This window comes from Heteronotia binoei, chromosome 1 (genome assembly GCF_032191835.1).
Source record: "Heteronotia binoei isolate CCM8104 ecotype False Entrance Well chromosome 1, APGP_CSIRO_Hbin_v1, whole genome shotgun sequence".
In the NCBI taxonomy this organism is placed as follows: domain Eukaryota; kingdom Metazoa; phylum Chordata; class Lepidosauria; order Squamata; family Gekkonidae; genus Heteronotia; species Heteronotia binoei.
In genome coordinates, this window is record NC_083223.1 from 263,854,746 (window position 1) to 263,868,986 (window position 14,241).

At 48.2% G+C, this 14,241-nt stretch overlaps 1 protein-coding gene across 5 annotated transcripts in view; it reads right to left on the bottom strand.

Moving 5' to 3' along the window:
* PACS1 (phosphofurin acidic cluster sorting protein 1) overlaps positions 1-14,241 on the bottom strand; it is a 126,877-nt gene that overhangs the window by 40,188 nt on the left and 72,448 nt on the right. For 2 of the 5 annotated variants that reach the window (XM_060255063.1, XM_060255088.1), the window contains exons 6-12: positions 13,663-13,754; positions 12,644-12,724; positions 10,209-10,268; positions 9,432-9,592; positions 6,210-6,303; positions 3,711-3,791; positions 3,495-3,610 (exon numbers count right to left, since the gene is read on the bottom strand). In XM_060255063.1, coding sequence (XP_060111046.1) covers positions 3,495-3,610; positions 3,711-3,791; positions 6,210-6,303; positions 9,432-9,592; positions 10,209-10,268; positions 12,644-12,724; positions 13,663-13,754 — 685 coding nt within the window. The remainder of the gene's footprint in view (positions 1-3,494; positions 3,611-3,710; positions 3,792-6,209; positions 6,304-9,431; positions 9,593-10,208; positions 10,269-12,643; positions 12,725-13,662; positions 13,755-14,241) is intronic. The other 3 variants (XM_060255080.1, XM_060255068.1, XM_060255074.1) reach the window with 3 other exon arrangements.

The window sequence follows — 14,241 nt, forward strand, 5'->3', positions numbered from 1 at the left end:
CACCTCAGTGGGGTACAAGGTCACAGAGTCCATTCTCCAAAGCTGCGGTTTCATCTGGGGAGACTTATCTCTGTAGTCTGGAGATGAGTTGTGATTCTGGGAGGTCTCCAGATCCCCACCTGGAGCTAGCTCACAGGTTTTTAGCCTCTGCCTCACACATTTTTGTCTTAGCTCAGGAAGGATGGCCCCAGAGCAAACTAATTTATGCAACAGTCAAATGGCTCACACACAACTCATGAAATTGTTTCATTTGATTTGACCTGTCCTGAGCCCATCCGGGAAGCAACGCGAAGAAATAAATGAATGATGCCACTAGCTCACAAAGTAGAATTTTTGCTCACAAGACTCCACAGCTTAGAGGGAGCACTGAAGAAGAGATTGGATTTATACCCCGCCCTTTGCTAGCCAAAGCAGCCTCAGAGCAGCTTACAGTCTCCTTTCCCTTCCCCTCCCCACAACAAGACATCCTGTGAGGTTGCTCGAGCTGAAAGAGCTCTGGAAGAACTGCTCTTGAGCAGAACAGCCTTGAGAGGACTTGTGCCTGACCCAAATGAAACCCGGTTCTCCCAGATAAGAGTCTATGCACTTAACTACTGCACCAAACTGGCTGTCAACCTTGCTTGTTGCCCTCGTTCCACCTCACCCGTGGTCTTTGCTCCTCCAACTCTGCCACCTGGAGTCATGCAAAAGTGAAAGCCTTTTCAAGCAGCTTGCTCTCCCCCTTGCTGCCCCTCAGGCCTGAAATCCCATCCCTGAATGGTAAAGCCCCCTCCTCTTCAGCAAGTCCGTGAGTCCCACTGCAGTGAATCCTAAGTAAAGGCCATTGAACTTAGAATAATAGAATCATAGTTGGAAGGGACCTCCAGGGTCATCTAGTACAACCCCCTGTACAATGCAGGAAACTCATAAATATCTCCCTCCCACATACACACCCAATGACCCCTGTTCCATGCCTAGAAGATGACAAAAAAACCCTCCAAGATCCCTGGCCAAACTGGCTGGAGAAAAACTGCTGCCTGACCCTGAAGCGGCCATCAACATTTCCCTGGGTGCGTAAGGAAGGGCCACGAGAACTAAGACAACCACAAAGAGAAGGGAAGAGAAACTAAACCAAAGAAGCAAAACCTCCAAAGGAAGTTTAGAATACTAAGGAGCCAAAGGTTATAGACAAGGGCACGTGTTTGTTACAAAACATATAAAAACCTTGCAGGGGCCTAAACAAAGCCTCATAAAATCATTAAAGTGACAAATGCACATGAAAAATACATAAATGACCTGACGCATTTCGGCTGGCAGAGGCCTTTTCAGGAGAACTAAGCACTGAAGCCACCCTTCCTGCCCTCCTTCTCATGATCTGCCCAAGTTCACAGAATCAGCATGGTTGTCCCTCAATTACGAAGCTTCCCAGTGGAAGGACCTCTGCGAAGTGGCACCAAGGGGGAGGCAGGGAGCAGCGCATGCAAATTCCTGGGTACAAGCCAGGTAAATGCTTCACAAAGAAGGTTTTGCTTCAACAGGAGGCACAATTTCTAAAGATCTTATGCTGAACCAAGACAAGACACAGCTTAGATGGGCCCCCCCACACACACAAGAGTTCCAACAACACGAAGGAGAGGAAAGTGCTTTTTCACCTCCTGCGACTTAAAGTACAACACGCGACTGATCATTCAAGATTGTGTGCATTTGGTATTCACGATCAGAACGGTTATTAGAGGAGCAGAAATAAAGAGAGAGTCACTGAGGAACTGTGGGAAGGTGAAATGATTTGGAATTTTGCTTGGAAAATGTATATACTGCTGCTTGAGAGATCTGGCAGAAGCAGCTAAATACATCCGGCTTCCCAAATCTCTCCCCTTCAGAATTATGCAGGCTCTTGAGGGTTTGAGCAGGCTGTCCCCTCCTCTCACTCCTTTCTTTAAAGGGCTCCATTGCTCTCTACATTCCATGGCTCCAGGAACATATTTAGTCCTTGGTAGACCACTTTTTGGGTTCTCCATGGCCTAACTACACATTAAAGGTAAAGGAATAGACAGTCCCCTGTGCAAGCACCAGTTGTTTCCGACTCTGGGGTAACATCACATCACGACATTTTCAAGGCAGATTTTTTACAAGGTGGTTTGCCATTGCCTTCCCCAGACATCTACACTTTCCCCCCCAGCAAGTTGGGTACTCATTTTACCGACCTCGGAAGGATGGAAGACCGAGTCAACCCTGAGCTAGCTACCTGAATCCAGTTTCCGCCGGGATCGAACTCAGATTGTGAGCAGAGAGCTCGGACTGCAGTACTGCAGCTTTACCTCTCTGCACCACAGGGCTATTAACCACACATTACTTGTGACTATGGCTTGAGTCCAGTGGCAACTTTAAGATCAACAAAAGTTTTATTTAAGGTATAAGTTTTTGTGTGCATGCACACCTGAATCAACCTGTGACTGTGTTATTTTTGGAGACAGACATGATGCCAGGGAACTAACAATTCCAAGCACAGCAGAGCTCCACACCGGGGCAAATATGGTCCCCTGTAGCTGTTTTGGCTTGGGAAAATGGCATGGGTGGGAAAGCTGAAGCCACGCCTCTCCCCACGCGGCACTGCTGACCCGAATTGGGCCTAAATGTGCTTGGGAACATTAGTTCTCTGACGTGACATCGGGAACCCTGACCCAAATCATGTCAGGTATTGTGTAATTTGGCCTGATCTTGCTTTCAGTCAATTTACATGGCTGCGTTATTCCACATCCTTGTGGAACCTCAAGTTCATAGAACCTTTTGCACTGTCAGTGGGTAGCTTAACTTTGCTGCTTTCGTCACAGCAGCAGAGTCTGTTCATTGTCCTATCAGGAGTGACAAGCTGGGTCAACGAAGCACTACTGGAAGGGGTCATAGCATCTGCCCCTCCAGGATTTTACAAGCTGTCTGAGAACTGAGCAGGCTAATCCTGTCCTTACTTCTGTTTAGTAGATGCTCCATTACTCTCAACATTCTGTATTTCTGGAGATTATTTAGTCCTCAAACTGATTTCTGGGGAGGGGGGGAAACGGGTTCTCTCCCCTTTTGGTTACTTTACAAGGTCAATTTTCTGCACATTTGTGAAGCCTTGAGAACATAAGAACATATGAGAAGGCCCATCCAGTCCGTGTCACACAGTGGCAAAAAAAAACCAACCCAAGTGCCATCAGGAGGTTGACCAGTGGGGCCAGGACACTAGAAGCCCCCCCACTGTTGCCCCCCCAAGCACCAAGAATACAGAGCATCACTGCCCCAGACAGAGAGTTCCAACAATACGCTGTGGCTAATAGCCACTGATGGACCTCTGCTCCATATGCTTATCCAATTCCCCTCCTGAAGCTGTCTATGCTTGAGTGTACACAAGCTCCTACACCTTGGTTTGCAGGGGGCCTTTCCTTTTCAAATTTCACGACCACAAGTGCAGGGTGGGGAGCGGCTAGTTATTGTCAGGCAATGTAATAAGCAGGGCACAACCTGACGTGCCTTACCTGGGTGACGCCATGCTCTGAAGCTCCCCCTTGCTGGTCTTCATGGGCGTCTTGATTTTTTCTGGGATGACCAGAGTGGCGGTCGAGTCTCCAAACATATCCTGTTCATTCCCTTCCTGCAGAACCATCCAGAATCAACATGTTGCAACAGAAAACAACCGGGCGACTTTGCTGGTGGGGAGGTCTGCCGCCAGCAAGAGCAGAAAACAGGCTTACCAGCATGTCGGCTTCGTTGAGGCTGTCATCGGCGTTTTTGCTTCGGGAGGGTTTCATTTTGTCCCCAATAGAGGCTTCCATCTGGAAACGTTAACAGCAACGGAGAGAAAGAGAAAGAGAAAGGCTATGACTCAGAATGATCCCATTTACAGTCATTAGAGGAGACACTGTTTAGGCAGACGTTAATCAGTGTTTGCTGCCTGGTGACAACAGTCTTGTGAGAAGGGCAGCATCTGGCCCCTACTAATCAAAGCCTCCTTCAGATCCCCGGGAAACCCAGGATCGCTTGGCTACTGTCACCAAGGGAAGGGCCTTCTCAGTTGTGGCTCCTATCCTGTGGAATGCACTCTCGAATGACACCATGTTGTGCTGGGTTTGTTTCATTTCTGCAAGGCATGCAAAACTGAGTTATTTAAGTTGGCCTTTGGAGGGCAACCACATGTTCGGGGTATTCTAACAGTGGTATGGCGATAGCCACATATTTTAACGCTAAATATTTTATATTTTTATATATTTTATATAATATATATTACATAAAATATATTTTTATATTTTTTTAATGTTGGTTTTTACCTTATTGGTTTCAATATTGTAAGTTGCTAAGAGATTCTTCAAGTGAATGGCAATTTAAAAAACCCTAAAAAATAAAATTTCCCAAAACACAAACAGTATTTGAGAGCCAGTTTGGTGTAGTGATTAAGTGCACGGACTCTTATCTGGGAGAACCGGGTTTGATTCGCCACTCCTTCACTTGCAGCTGCTGGAATGGCCTTGGGTCAGCCATAGCTCTGGCAGAGGTTGTCCTTGAAAGGGCAGCTGCTGTGAGAGCTCTCTCAGCCCCACCCAACTCACAGGGGGTCTGTTGTGGGGGAGGAAGATACAGGAGATTGTGAGCCGCTTTGAGACTCTGAGATTCGGAGTGGAGGGGGATATAAATCCAATATCATCTTCTTGTAGGGAGCCTGCAAAAGCGGGTTTAGTGCTGCTGCCTGTAGTTAATGTCTTTGAAAGTTGCCCTTGAAAGGGCAGCTGCTGTGAGAGCTATCTCAGCCCCATGTACCTCACAGGGTGTCTGTTGTGAGGGAGGAAGGTAAAGGAGATTGTGACTGCTCTCAGATTCAGAATATAAGGCGGGATATAAATCCAATTTCTTCTTCTTTTTCTTTTCTTGACCGTCAGGGGTAGAGACGGTGAAGAAGGTGCTGCAGGGAACCTTCAAAGGGATCTCCAGTGATGGGAGCAACTTTTCCCAATTTTGTCGTCTAAGTTACATAGAGTTTATTATGGTTTTCACAACACAAATCAACTATGAACAATGAAAATATCTACAAAGCCCAAAATGCATATTCCTTGTTTACCCGCAAGCCCAACCATTTAAAGAAACTGGTGCAACTATTTCTGGAGGCGTGTGGCACCGAGGCTGCATTAAAACTGTTTTGGGGGTAACAACAGCACTGTGAGAACACAAGAATCAAAACTGCACTGGAAGAGGAGGAGGAAGAAGAGGAGGAAGTTTTTTATTCCGCTTTTCTCTACTCTAAGGAGTCTCAGAGCACCATACCATTCACCTACCCTTCCTCTCCCCATAACAGTCATCTCATGAGTTACCTGGGTCTGAGATAGTCCTAAGAGAACTGTGACTGGTCCAAGGTCACCCAGTAGGCCTCATGTGTCTCAAAGCAGGCTACAATTGCCTTCCTTTCCTCTCCCCACAAGAGGCACCTCGTGAGGCAGGTGGGGTTGAGGGAGTCCTGAGAGAACTGGGACTGGTCCAAGGTCACCTGGCAGGCTTTAAGTGGAGGAGGAGTGAGGAATCAAACCCGGTTCTATCAGAGGTCACCAGACTCAGCGTACTTTAATTACAGTAATTCATTTATTTAAAACATGTTAATGCCCCCTTTCCAACCCATTAGGGTCCTTGAAGCAGCAAACATGAAACATTAAAAAGTCAGTATTTAAAATAATATGTAAAATCAGGGGTGGGTTTGTAGCAGGAACTCCTTTGCATATTAAGCCACACACCCCTGATGAAGCCAATCCTCCAGGAGCTTGCAGGGCTCTATGTACAGGGCCTACTGTAAGCTCCAGGAGGACTGGCTGCATCAGGGGAGTGTGGCCTAATATGTAAAGGAGGTCCCGATACAAAAAAAGCCCTGCATGAAACTGTACAGCTGTACTATTCTTCTGTGCTATTCTGTAGTAACATTCTGCTATACTATTCTGTTATGTCATCCTGCTGGACTATCCTGTTGTACTTTACTAAATGTTGTCTCTGGTTTTTATTATGATTGTATTTTTATTGTGATTTTATTACTATTTATGTTGCACTCCACTCTGAGCCTCCAAATGGGGGAATGGGCGGAATATAAATAAACTAATAATAATAAAAATAATAATTCAATAAGCACACATAAACATAAGTGCGGTAGGGACAGCTGGCCCAAAAACTGAACACTTCCGGCTCATGCCAGGGAACAGGCTCTCCTTTGTGTTACTTACTGGGCTGGTGGCGTCTTTGCCAAGGCTCCCTTTGCTGTTAAGACTTCCGATTTCAGTCTGGGAGCTGGACTGCGACATTCCTTCAAAGAAAGGCCTGGAAGGGAAGAAAGCAATACAATCAAAGGGGGTGGGGGTGGGGAGAAACGGGAGACTGACAGAGAAATTGGGAGCCAAACAACAGTCTTCCCTTACAAGGTCTTCCGCTGTCAACGGGCAGTTTTCTTCCACAGGAGATCTACAGTACAGTTTGCTCCCTTTGAAAGGCTGAAATTTTACTTTTAAAAAGTACAATGTGGGAATAATACGGCAAGAAGCTTCAGCCCCTTTGAACTCCCCGTTCAAGTCACAAAGGATAAAAAGCAAACAAGCTCTTCTGTTTGGATTGGAGTTATCCTTCCCAAGGCAGATGCACAGTTCAAAAGAGAAGAAACTGGGGAACAAAAAGGAAGTAAATTGGGACAACGCACACTTTGAAGACTTAGGAGGAGAGTCGGAGAAATCAGGCCCACGCTCCCGTACCTGCATGCCCCTTTAGGGTTGCCAACATGAGATTGAGAAATTCCTGGAGGTTTGGGGGTGGAGCTTAGGAAGACCAGGGTATATTGCAGGAATGGCCAAACTTGGCTTAATGCAAGAGCCACACAGAATAAACATCAGGTGTCTGAGAGCTGCACGGCATGAACATCAAATGTTTGAGAGCTGCAAGGAAGCTAGGTAGGTAGCTGGGGAGAGGTGGAAAGAAAGCAATTTTAACTTTAAAAGCATTCTCCAAGCTGCCCGCTTTAGATTTAAAGAGAAATGCCTTCTCCAAGCTGGCTGATGGAGCAAGTGGGGGTTTCGACAGCCACACAATACGTGTGAAAGAGCCATATGTGGCTCCTCAGCCACAGTTTGGCCACCCCTGATATATTGCCATAGATGCTACCCTCCAAAGCTGCCATTTCCCCCTGCCTGGAGGTTGGCAAACCTATTCGTGACTCTTCCTACTCCACCCAGCTTTCCATCCACCCAAGGAGGATCAGCCAGGAACTGAGATTTGAAAAGGATGTCAAGAGGGGTTTCCTGAGGTGATGGGAAGGAGGCTATTAGGGGAAGCTCGTGGGTGTGCCCTGCGGCTTGGGCTAAGCAAGATCTTCTTTGGCAGAAGGAATGTTTTTCCCCCAGGCAACTGCGAGAAAAAGTCACCATGCTGCTGCTCGACGTGAGCACATCTGTGGAGGCGAGAGGGCTATCCCCTCCCCCCCAGTACACCTTCACTTCCCTCACCTCTGGGGGAAAGGGGATGCCGCATTTATAAAGTTGAGACTACAGCTGCTTCCACACAGAAGATGACATCACCCAGACTGCTGGGGGTGGGGTGGGGGGAGTTGCTGCAAAGGAAGCCGAGGGAAGTGCCTGTTCGGTGTTCGCTTGCGTTTTTGTCGACTTCATCGGGCGACTCGGTGGGTAACCTAACCTGAAAGGTGCGGCCCTCGGACCCAAAGCGAGACTCCCCCTGCCCCTTCCCAAAGGAAGCCTTCTCGTTCAGCTGGCCTGACAAGAGCCCCGCTGACTTCAGAAGCACCCACAGATGGATAGGTGAGGAGGGAGAGAAGAAGAGCCAGATTAGTGTGGCTTCAATTATCTGCAGGATAAACAAAAGCTAGAATGGCTCAGCAGGCTGCGGCTGAGGTGATTGGCTTTGGCGCTACTGCCAGCGCTTGTAACACGATCCCGGCCACAAAGATTAAGCCGCTGTTTAAAAGCTAATCGCTAAAACGTAACAGCCAAGCCAGGGAGAGGACTGCAAGGCCCAGAGCCTGGAGATAAGCTGGTCTAATGCGTTCTATCCTCCATTCCCAATTCTCCCCCTACACACACACACACACACACACACACACACACACACGCGGAAAGAGTGTGACAGTTTGCAAAATGGAATGCTGGGCTGATGGCTGAGTGGGGAGCCAGGACGGGCTGGTGATTACAGTGGAAGACAGTTGCTGGAAGAGAAGACGCTTCCCTGGAATGGAGCCCAGAGGAAGAAGTTCCCCCATTACAGCAAACTTGGCTTTGCTCTTTCGTCCAGGGTTTTTTTTAGATGTGGGCCTGCTTATTCCATGCAAACACAAAAATGCTGTGTGCGTTGTAGGGCAGGCAGAACATAAACAGAGGTTGAAGGTAAAACCACTAGGGAACCCTGCCATTAAAACATGATTCTTTAGTACGGAGACTGCTGGATCCATGGTGCATTGTGTCCACAACCTCACACAAATTGCCACAGAGCTTGCAATCTGCTAACCTTGGAGCTTTATAATACAAAGCTTCTAGCTGACGAGGTGACAGAAGCGAGCTGGAGGAAGTGCAGGTGGAAAGGATCAAAAACTAGAGCGAGACCTCATCATTCAAAGGTCCTCTTTTCTCACTTGAGGCCTGCCACTGCAGCAACGTAGCAACCTGTACCCAGAGCCAGGCCTGGTGCTAGGCTTTCCTGTGCCCGAAGTCGAACCGCACTCCACTGCCCCCACTCCACCCCCGTATCATATATGCACGCGCACCTCGATGATGTCAATAACGACGTCACTGACACACACCCCACTTCGCCAAGGTTTCCTGAAGCTTGGGAGGCCTCGGTGAAGTCCGGAAGGCTACGGATGCACTCAGAGCCCAGCTCTGAGCACGCCCACTGCCATCTTGATGTCGCCCAGGCTTCCCAAGCCTCAGGAAGCCTGGGTGAAGTCAGGACGGGACAGCAATGGGTGCTCGCGGCCACGCCGCCCCCCCAATTCACTCAGGCTTCCCGAGCCTTGGGCCTGAGAGAAGTCAGGACGGGACGGCAGTGGGCGCTCGTGGCCACGCCCCCCCACTTCGCCCAGACTTCCCGAATCAGGACGGGCGTGGGCGTGTTGAGAGGGGGCGCCTCATGGCTCCCGAGGCCACCACCTAGTTGGCCTTCTCCTACGGGCCGGCCCTGCCCAGAGTGCAGTTGTGCATTTTACTGATCCCAGAGGACTCAGGGAGTCTAGCTGCCCAAAGGCCTGAAAACAGACCAGCTGAACAAAGGCTAAAGTGCTGCTGCAGAAGGTGCAGGGATCAAAATCCTTCTGTATCTAAGATACAGCACCAGCCTCAGAAGTCTGCTCACGATGGCCCCATTTCATTGTAGCCACCTCCAGCTGCAGAGAAGGAAACCTCCCAACTCTGCTCTACAAGGACCGGGCCGGCCGCTTTCTCTGCGCTTACTTGAGCTTCGGCTTTGGCGTGCTGAGGATGCTCTCCGTGTCCTCCATCTCGGGGCCACTGTCGCTCGGGTTGTACATCTCCAGGCTGTCGTAAAGCTCGTCCAGGTCCTCCTCCACTTCCCGGATCTGCTCCCTGGAAACATGCTCCAAACCGAAGCCAACCTGTTTGGAAAAGGTTTCGCAATCAGGATGCTCAGAGCCCCTGGCCTCCCCGAACGCCCAGCTTCCCATCTGCACCCCTTTCCTGCTGAGACACACACTTCGTATATTTCATGCAGCTGGATGAGCTGCAGGGTGTCCGGAACAGGGTCTAGTTTGCCAGTGACCACCTTCATGTTCCTCATCGTTACGAAGTCAGCCAAGATTAGCTTCGTCAGGAAAATACCTGCGGTTAATAACTCCATAGCTCTATATTGCTTCCGATATTTTTTTTTGAAGATGGGAACAGATGCGTTCCTAGCAATAAAGCTGAAGGCCATACACTTTGCCTGTTTGCAGCCACGAACTAATCCCTAAGCTCTAGGTAACAGGCAGGGAAGTCCTGGTTGCTACTGATTGGCAGCATAACCTGGGTCTCTCCCCACCCTCTCCGCTCCGGCCCATCCCACCACGTGATAATAATCCCTACAATAAAACTGCCTGTAAGATCCAGCGCTGCCAGCTACACTTCATATAAATTTTATTGCCATGCAGTGGCCGTTAATTAAGCCAGCATGTCACGAAATAAGCAGGTGTCTCGCTCACCAGAATCGAGGGCGGGTAATGTTACTGTACCTACCTCGTCTGACACTTTGAACCTCTTCAACAGAGCCACAAACTTCTGCTTAATATTTGGCTGCTGTGAAAAAAGAGGCACCGTTTACTTTGTTAGAAAGGCATCGACCAAGTGAACAGGACAGACGCAAGCAGAGCCCCTCGAGGGACAGCACGCCAAAACTGACGCCGAGGCACGGAGGGGCAAGAGACACTGAAAAGCCTAATTGAAATCTGGCCGGACAGACGGGAATGTAAAACTTCTTCCTGGCTTATCATCCTTGTCATGGTACATGGCAGAAGTAATTGAAGCAGATTCGCCAGTCCGGCAGGCCACGCGCAGCTGAACGCGGGAAGCAGACAGCCTCAGGGTAGCTCAGGGAGGCAGCACCAACTGGGGGGGGCGGGGGGAGAGAGAAAACAGTCCTGCTGTAGCACAGTACTCAAGGCTGCCTCTGCAGAACTTCTGCATTACTCAAGCCTTCCCTTCCAGTAATTGGTCCAGAGGAACCCTGCTTAGCTTGCAAACCTAAAGAGTGCTGCTCTCAACAGTTCGGCGTGAAGAATGTGCATATTTCATGAAGGCAGCATGAGGAGTTAGGCACTTAACCTAAGAACATCAGAAGAGCCCTGCTGGATCAGGTCAGTGGTCCGTTTGATTCAACGTCCTGCCTCACACAGTGGCCAGCCTGTTCCTTTGGAGATCCAACAACAGGGCACAGAGGCTGCCTTCCCCTGATGCCGTCTCCTGGCTCTGGGATTCAGAGGCTTAGCACCTCTGAATATGGAGCTTCCCCCTCAGTCGCCATGGCGAGTAGCCACTGATAGACTTATCCTCCATGAATCCATCTGATCCTGTTTAATGCTGTTTAATCCTATGACCATCACTATGTCCTCCGGTGGTGAATTCCACATTCACATGTGTCAAGCAGTATTTCCTTTTTTCTGCCTTGAACCTACTGCCAATCGGTTTCATTGGATGCCCTTGAGTTCCAGCATTTTGGGAGAGGGAGAAGAATTTCCCCGTGTCAGCTTTCCACCCAATGCATAAACCCCTAAAGGCTCATTTTCAAAGATGTGTTAAATAGGAACAAATAACCGAGTGGTGGTGGGGGGGGGTGGACATAAAAAACATTTATAAGTGCTTATTTTCTATGAAGATGTGGCCAGAGATCAAGACTGCTTAGATCTGTTTCCTGCCCCCCCCCCGCAGAGGTAAGGAAATTTGGAGGAAGCTAACAGCTCTCTGTGTATCCTCACTCTTCTCCCTCTAGAAATTTCAACCAGTGAATCAGAGGGGAAACTGTCATTCTGCGACTAGCACAGGTGAGTCCTCATCTTCTCAGAATAACTCCCAGAACCTCATTTCTGCTTTTTTTTGGTGAGAAACAACATAGCTGCAAACTAGGCTGGAGAAAAAGGTGATGCTCTTCTGATGTGAACCAACCTGAAGGGAAGATAGTCCCAACTTGTTGAATTGCAGGGCACTCCTACAGAATTATTCATTGAGAATCTCTAAGCCGTGGAGTCCTGTGAGCAAAAATTCTACTACGTGAACTACTGGCATTAAAGTTGTGAGCCACTGCATATATTAGTTTGCTCTGGGGCCATCCTTCCTGAGCTAATACAAAAATGTGTGAGCCAGAGGCTAAAAAACTGTGAGCTAGCTCACAATAACTCAGCTTCACACTGGCGAAGTGTTGGCTGGATAGAAACCCATGGGCATTGGGTTGTAACTGTTAATTCACTGGTTTTATTGCTTTTATGTATATTTTTGTTGTACATCACCTGGAGCCCAGCACTGGCCAGGATGAGGTGATTCACAAATTTAATAAATAATAATAATAATAAAAAGGACTGGCAGAAGGATGGCACTGTCCTAAATCCAGCCCCCTAAGAATTACCAATTGGCACTTCAGCTGCCAGCCTAGAACCCGCGTGGCAATGGGCTTGTGGGCAGCTGACGCTGTGGGACTCACCGACCCGGGAAAACTGACTTCTCTCCTATCCTCAAAATGGCCCTCCTGTGAATAAAGCCCGCTGATTAGGCCTTTGCAGGTTTCATGGTTGATCAAGTTCAATCACAGATCTTTGGTGGAGTGCCGGCAAAGGAGAGCTGGGGACTCTTTACTCGGCACCACAGCGATTGTAAGCTGTCTGCAACTAGAAGGAGCTTGGAGGAGGAACAGGACTGCTCTGAGCAACACAGCATTTAAACTGATGAACAGGAGCGGCAGCCTTAAAGCATGCTGCAGTCGCACTGGAGCCCGGCAGCAGGTAAGCCATCTGCTCCGCTCCCAAGCCTGGGAGTTGTTTTCCCCGTCTCCGTGAACTATCGTCACACACTGGGCCTTGGCTATAGCGAGACTCTATCAATTGCAGAGATGAAACAGGCAGAAGCAGAGGAGCGACAGGCCCCAAACGCATCACCGGACAAGCCTGCCGGTTAATGCCACTCACCCGAGTAATTGCGGAAGTCGAGGTCAGTTTCCTCCTAGTCTTCTTCACCTTCCTAAGGTCGTCCTCTTCGTAAAACAGATCCTGTGGGGAGGAGGAGAAACCCAGAATGTAGATAACGCTGAGGTCATGAACAAGATCCCCCCAGCGACAGTCAAGGTTTTAGCCCTTGACCTGAGGCATGGGACAGGATCATCTGCCTTGGACCAAGAAGGGCTGTGATAAGATTATCTTCCATCAGCAGCAAGAAATGGACAGTGCTAGCAAGGAGTCCTGTATGCTTCAGGTAACTTTATACACAGTGTGAACTGGGATAGAGGCTGACTCTTCTGTCCCCTAGCTAACCTTCTCAGAGCTGTGGACTTTTGAGTCAGGCTTCAGTGGTTCAAATGCCATGCCTTCAGCTCCCTTATTCTTTGGTCTTTTTAGATGGCTTCAAGCAGGATTTGCTGAACCACTATTTTGAGGTTTTATCTCTCCAATTCCAATTTATTCCAATTCCAATTTATTACGGTCAATTGAACAACAATAACAACATACAAAATCTCATATATTGATCTGCTCCACCCTGAGTGCCCTTGGGGGAATGGGCAGAATATTAATAAATAATAATAATAATGTCACAGACATAATTTCTAACTACATAAAAGCATTCTCATATTCCACCGATGTTAAACCTTAAAAGTGGCATTAATAACCATCTCTAAATTATATTAAAAGCCTTAAAAATTTTCCTGATTTTTGTCCAAAGCTGAATAAGATGGGTGTACGTAGATGTGCTGGGGGTTTTATCTTTCCACCCCAACACATCTACACCCATCTTATCCAGCTTTGAACAAAAATCAGGAAAATTTTTAAGGCTTTTAATATAATTTAGAAGTTATATTAAAAAGAAGAACAGGTAGTTGAGAGCTCTCAAAGTGTCCATCAGTGGCCAGGTACAAGGAAATTTCTTTGCAAATCACTAATCCACAATAGGACCTCACAGAAGAAGAAGAGCAAATGAAAGAAGAAGAGCTTACCTGTCCGTGCAAGGGGTCATCGCTACCTTCTTGTTCAGAAGAGAAGCTCTCTTCCTCTTCCTCGGAATAGTTATCGATGTCAGGAGACCGATCTAGAAGGCAGTTCACGTCCAAAACAATTACCAGAAATCAACATGGCCAATTCGTGGCCAAAAAGTTACAGCACTTTCATATATTAAACCAGAGACAGACTGACTTACTGTAATAGGTTCTCTCTTGGGACAAATTTACAGTAAAGGAGGATGAGGCAAGCCTTCAGAAGGCTTGTGGAAAGAAGCTAAGTCAGCTCCAAAAGAACAACACTAGTTACATTCCAGTTGCAGTCTTACTGCATGTTTAAGGATGCTATAGCAGGAGTATCAAACATGAGGCCCAGGGGCCGAATCAGGCCCTCAAAGGGCTCCTATCAGCAACTGGCTGTCTTCTGCTTCCTTCTCCCTTTCTCTGGCTTCCTCCTCCATCACAGCTTGCTTTGCAAGGCTTGCTCCATCGCCTAGGAGCTACAGAGCAAAGTCTCTATTTTCTCCACTAGCTGAGGCTCCTCCCTTGGGGAGGAAGAGATTGCTTTGCCAAGCTCTC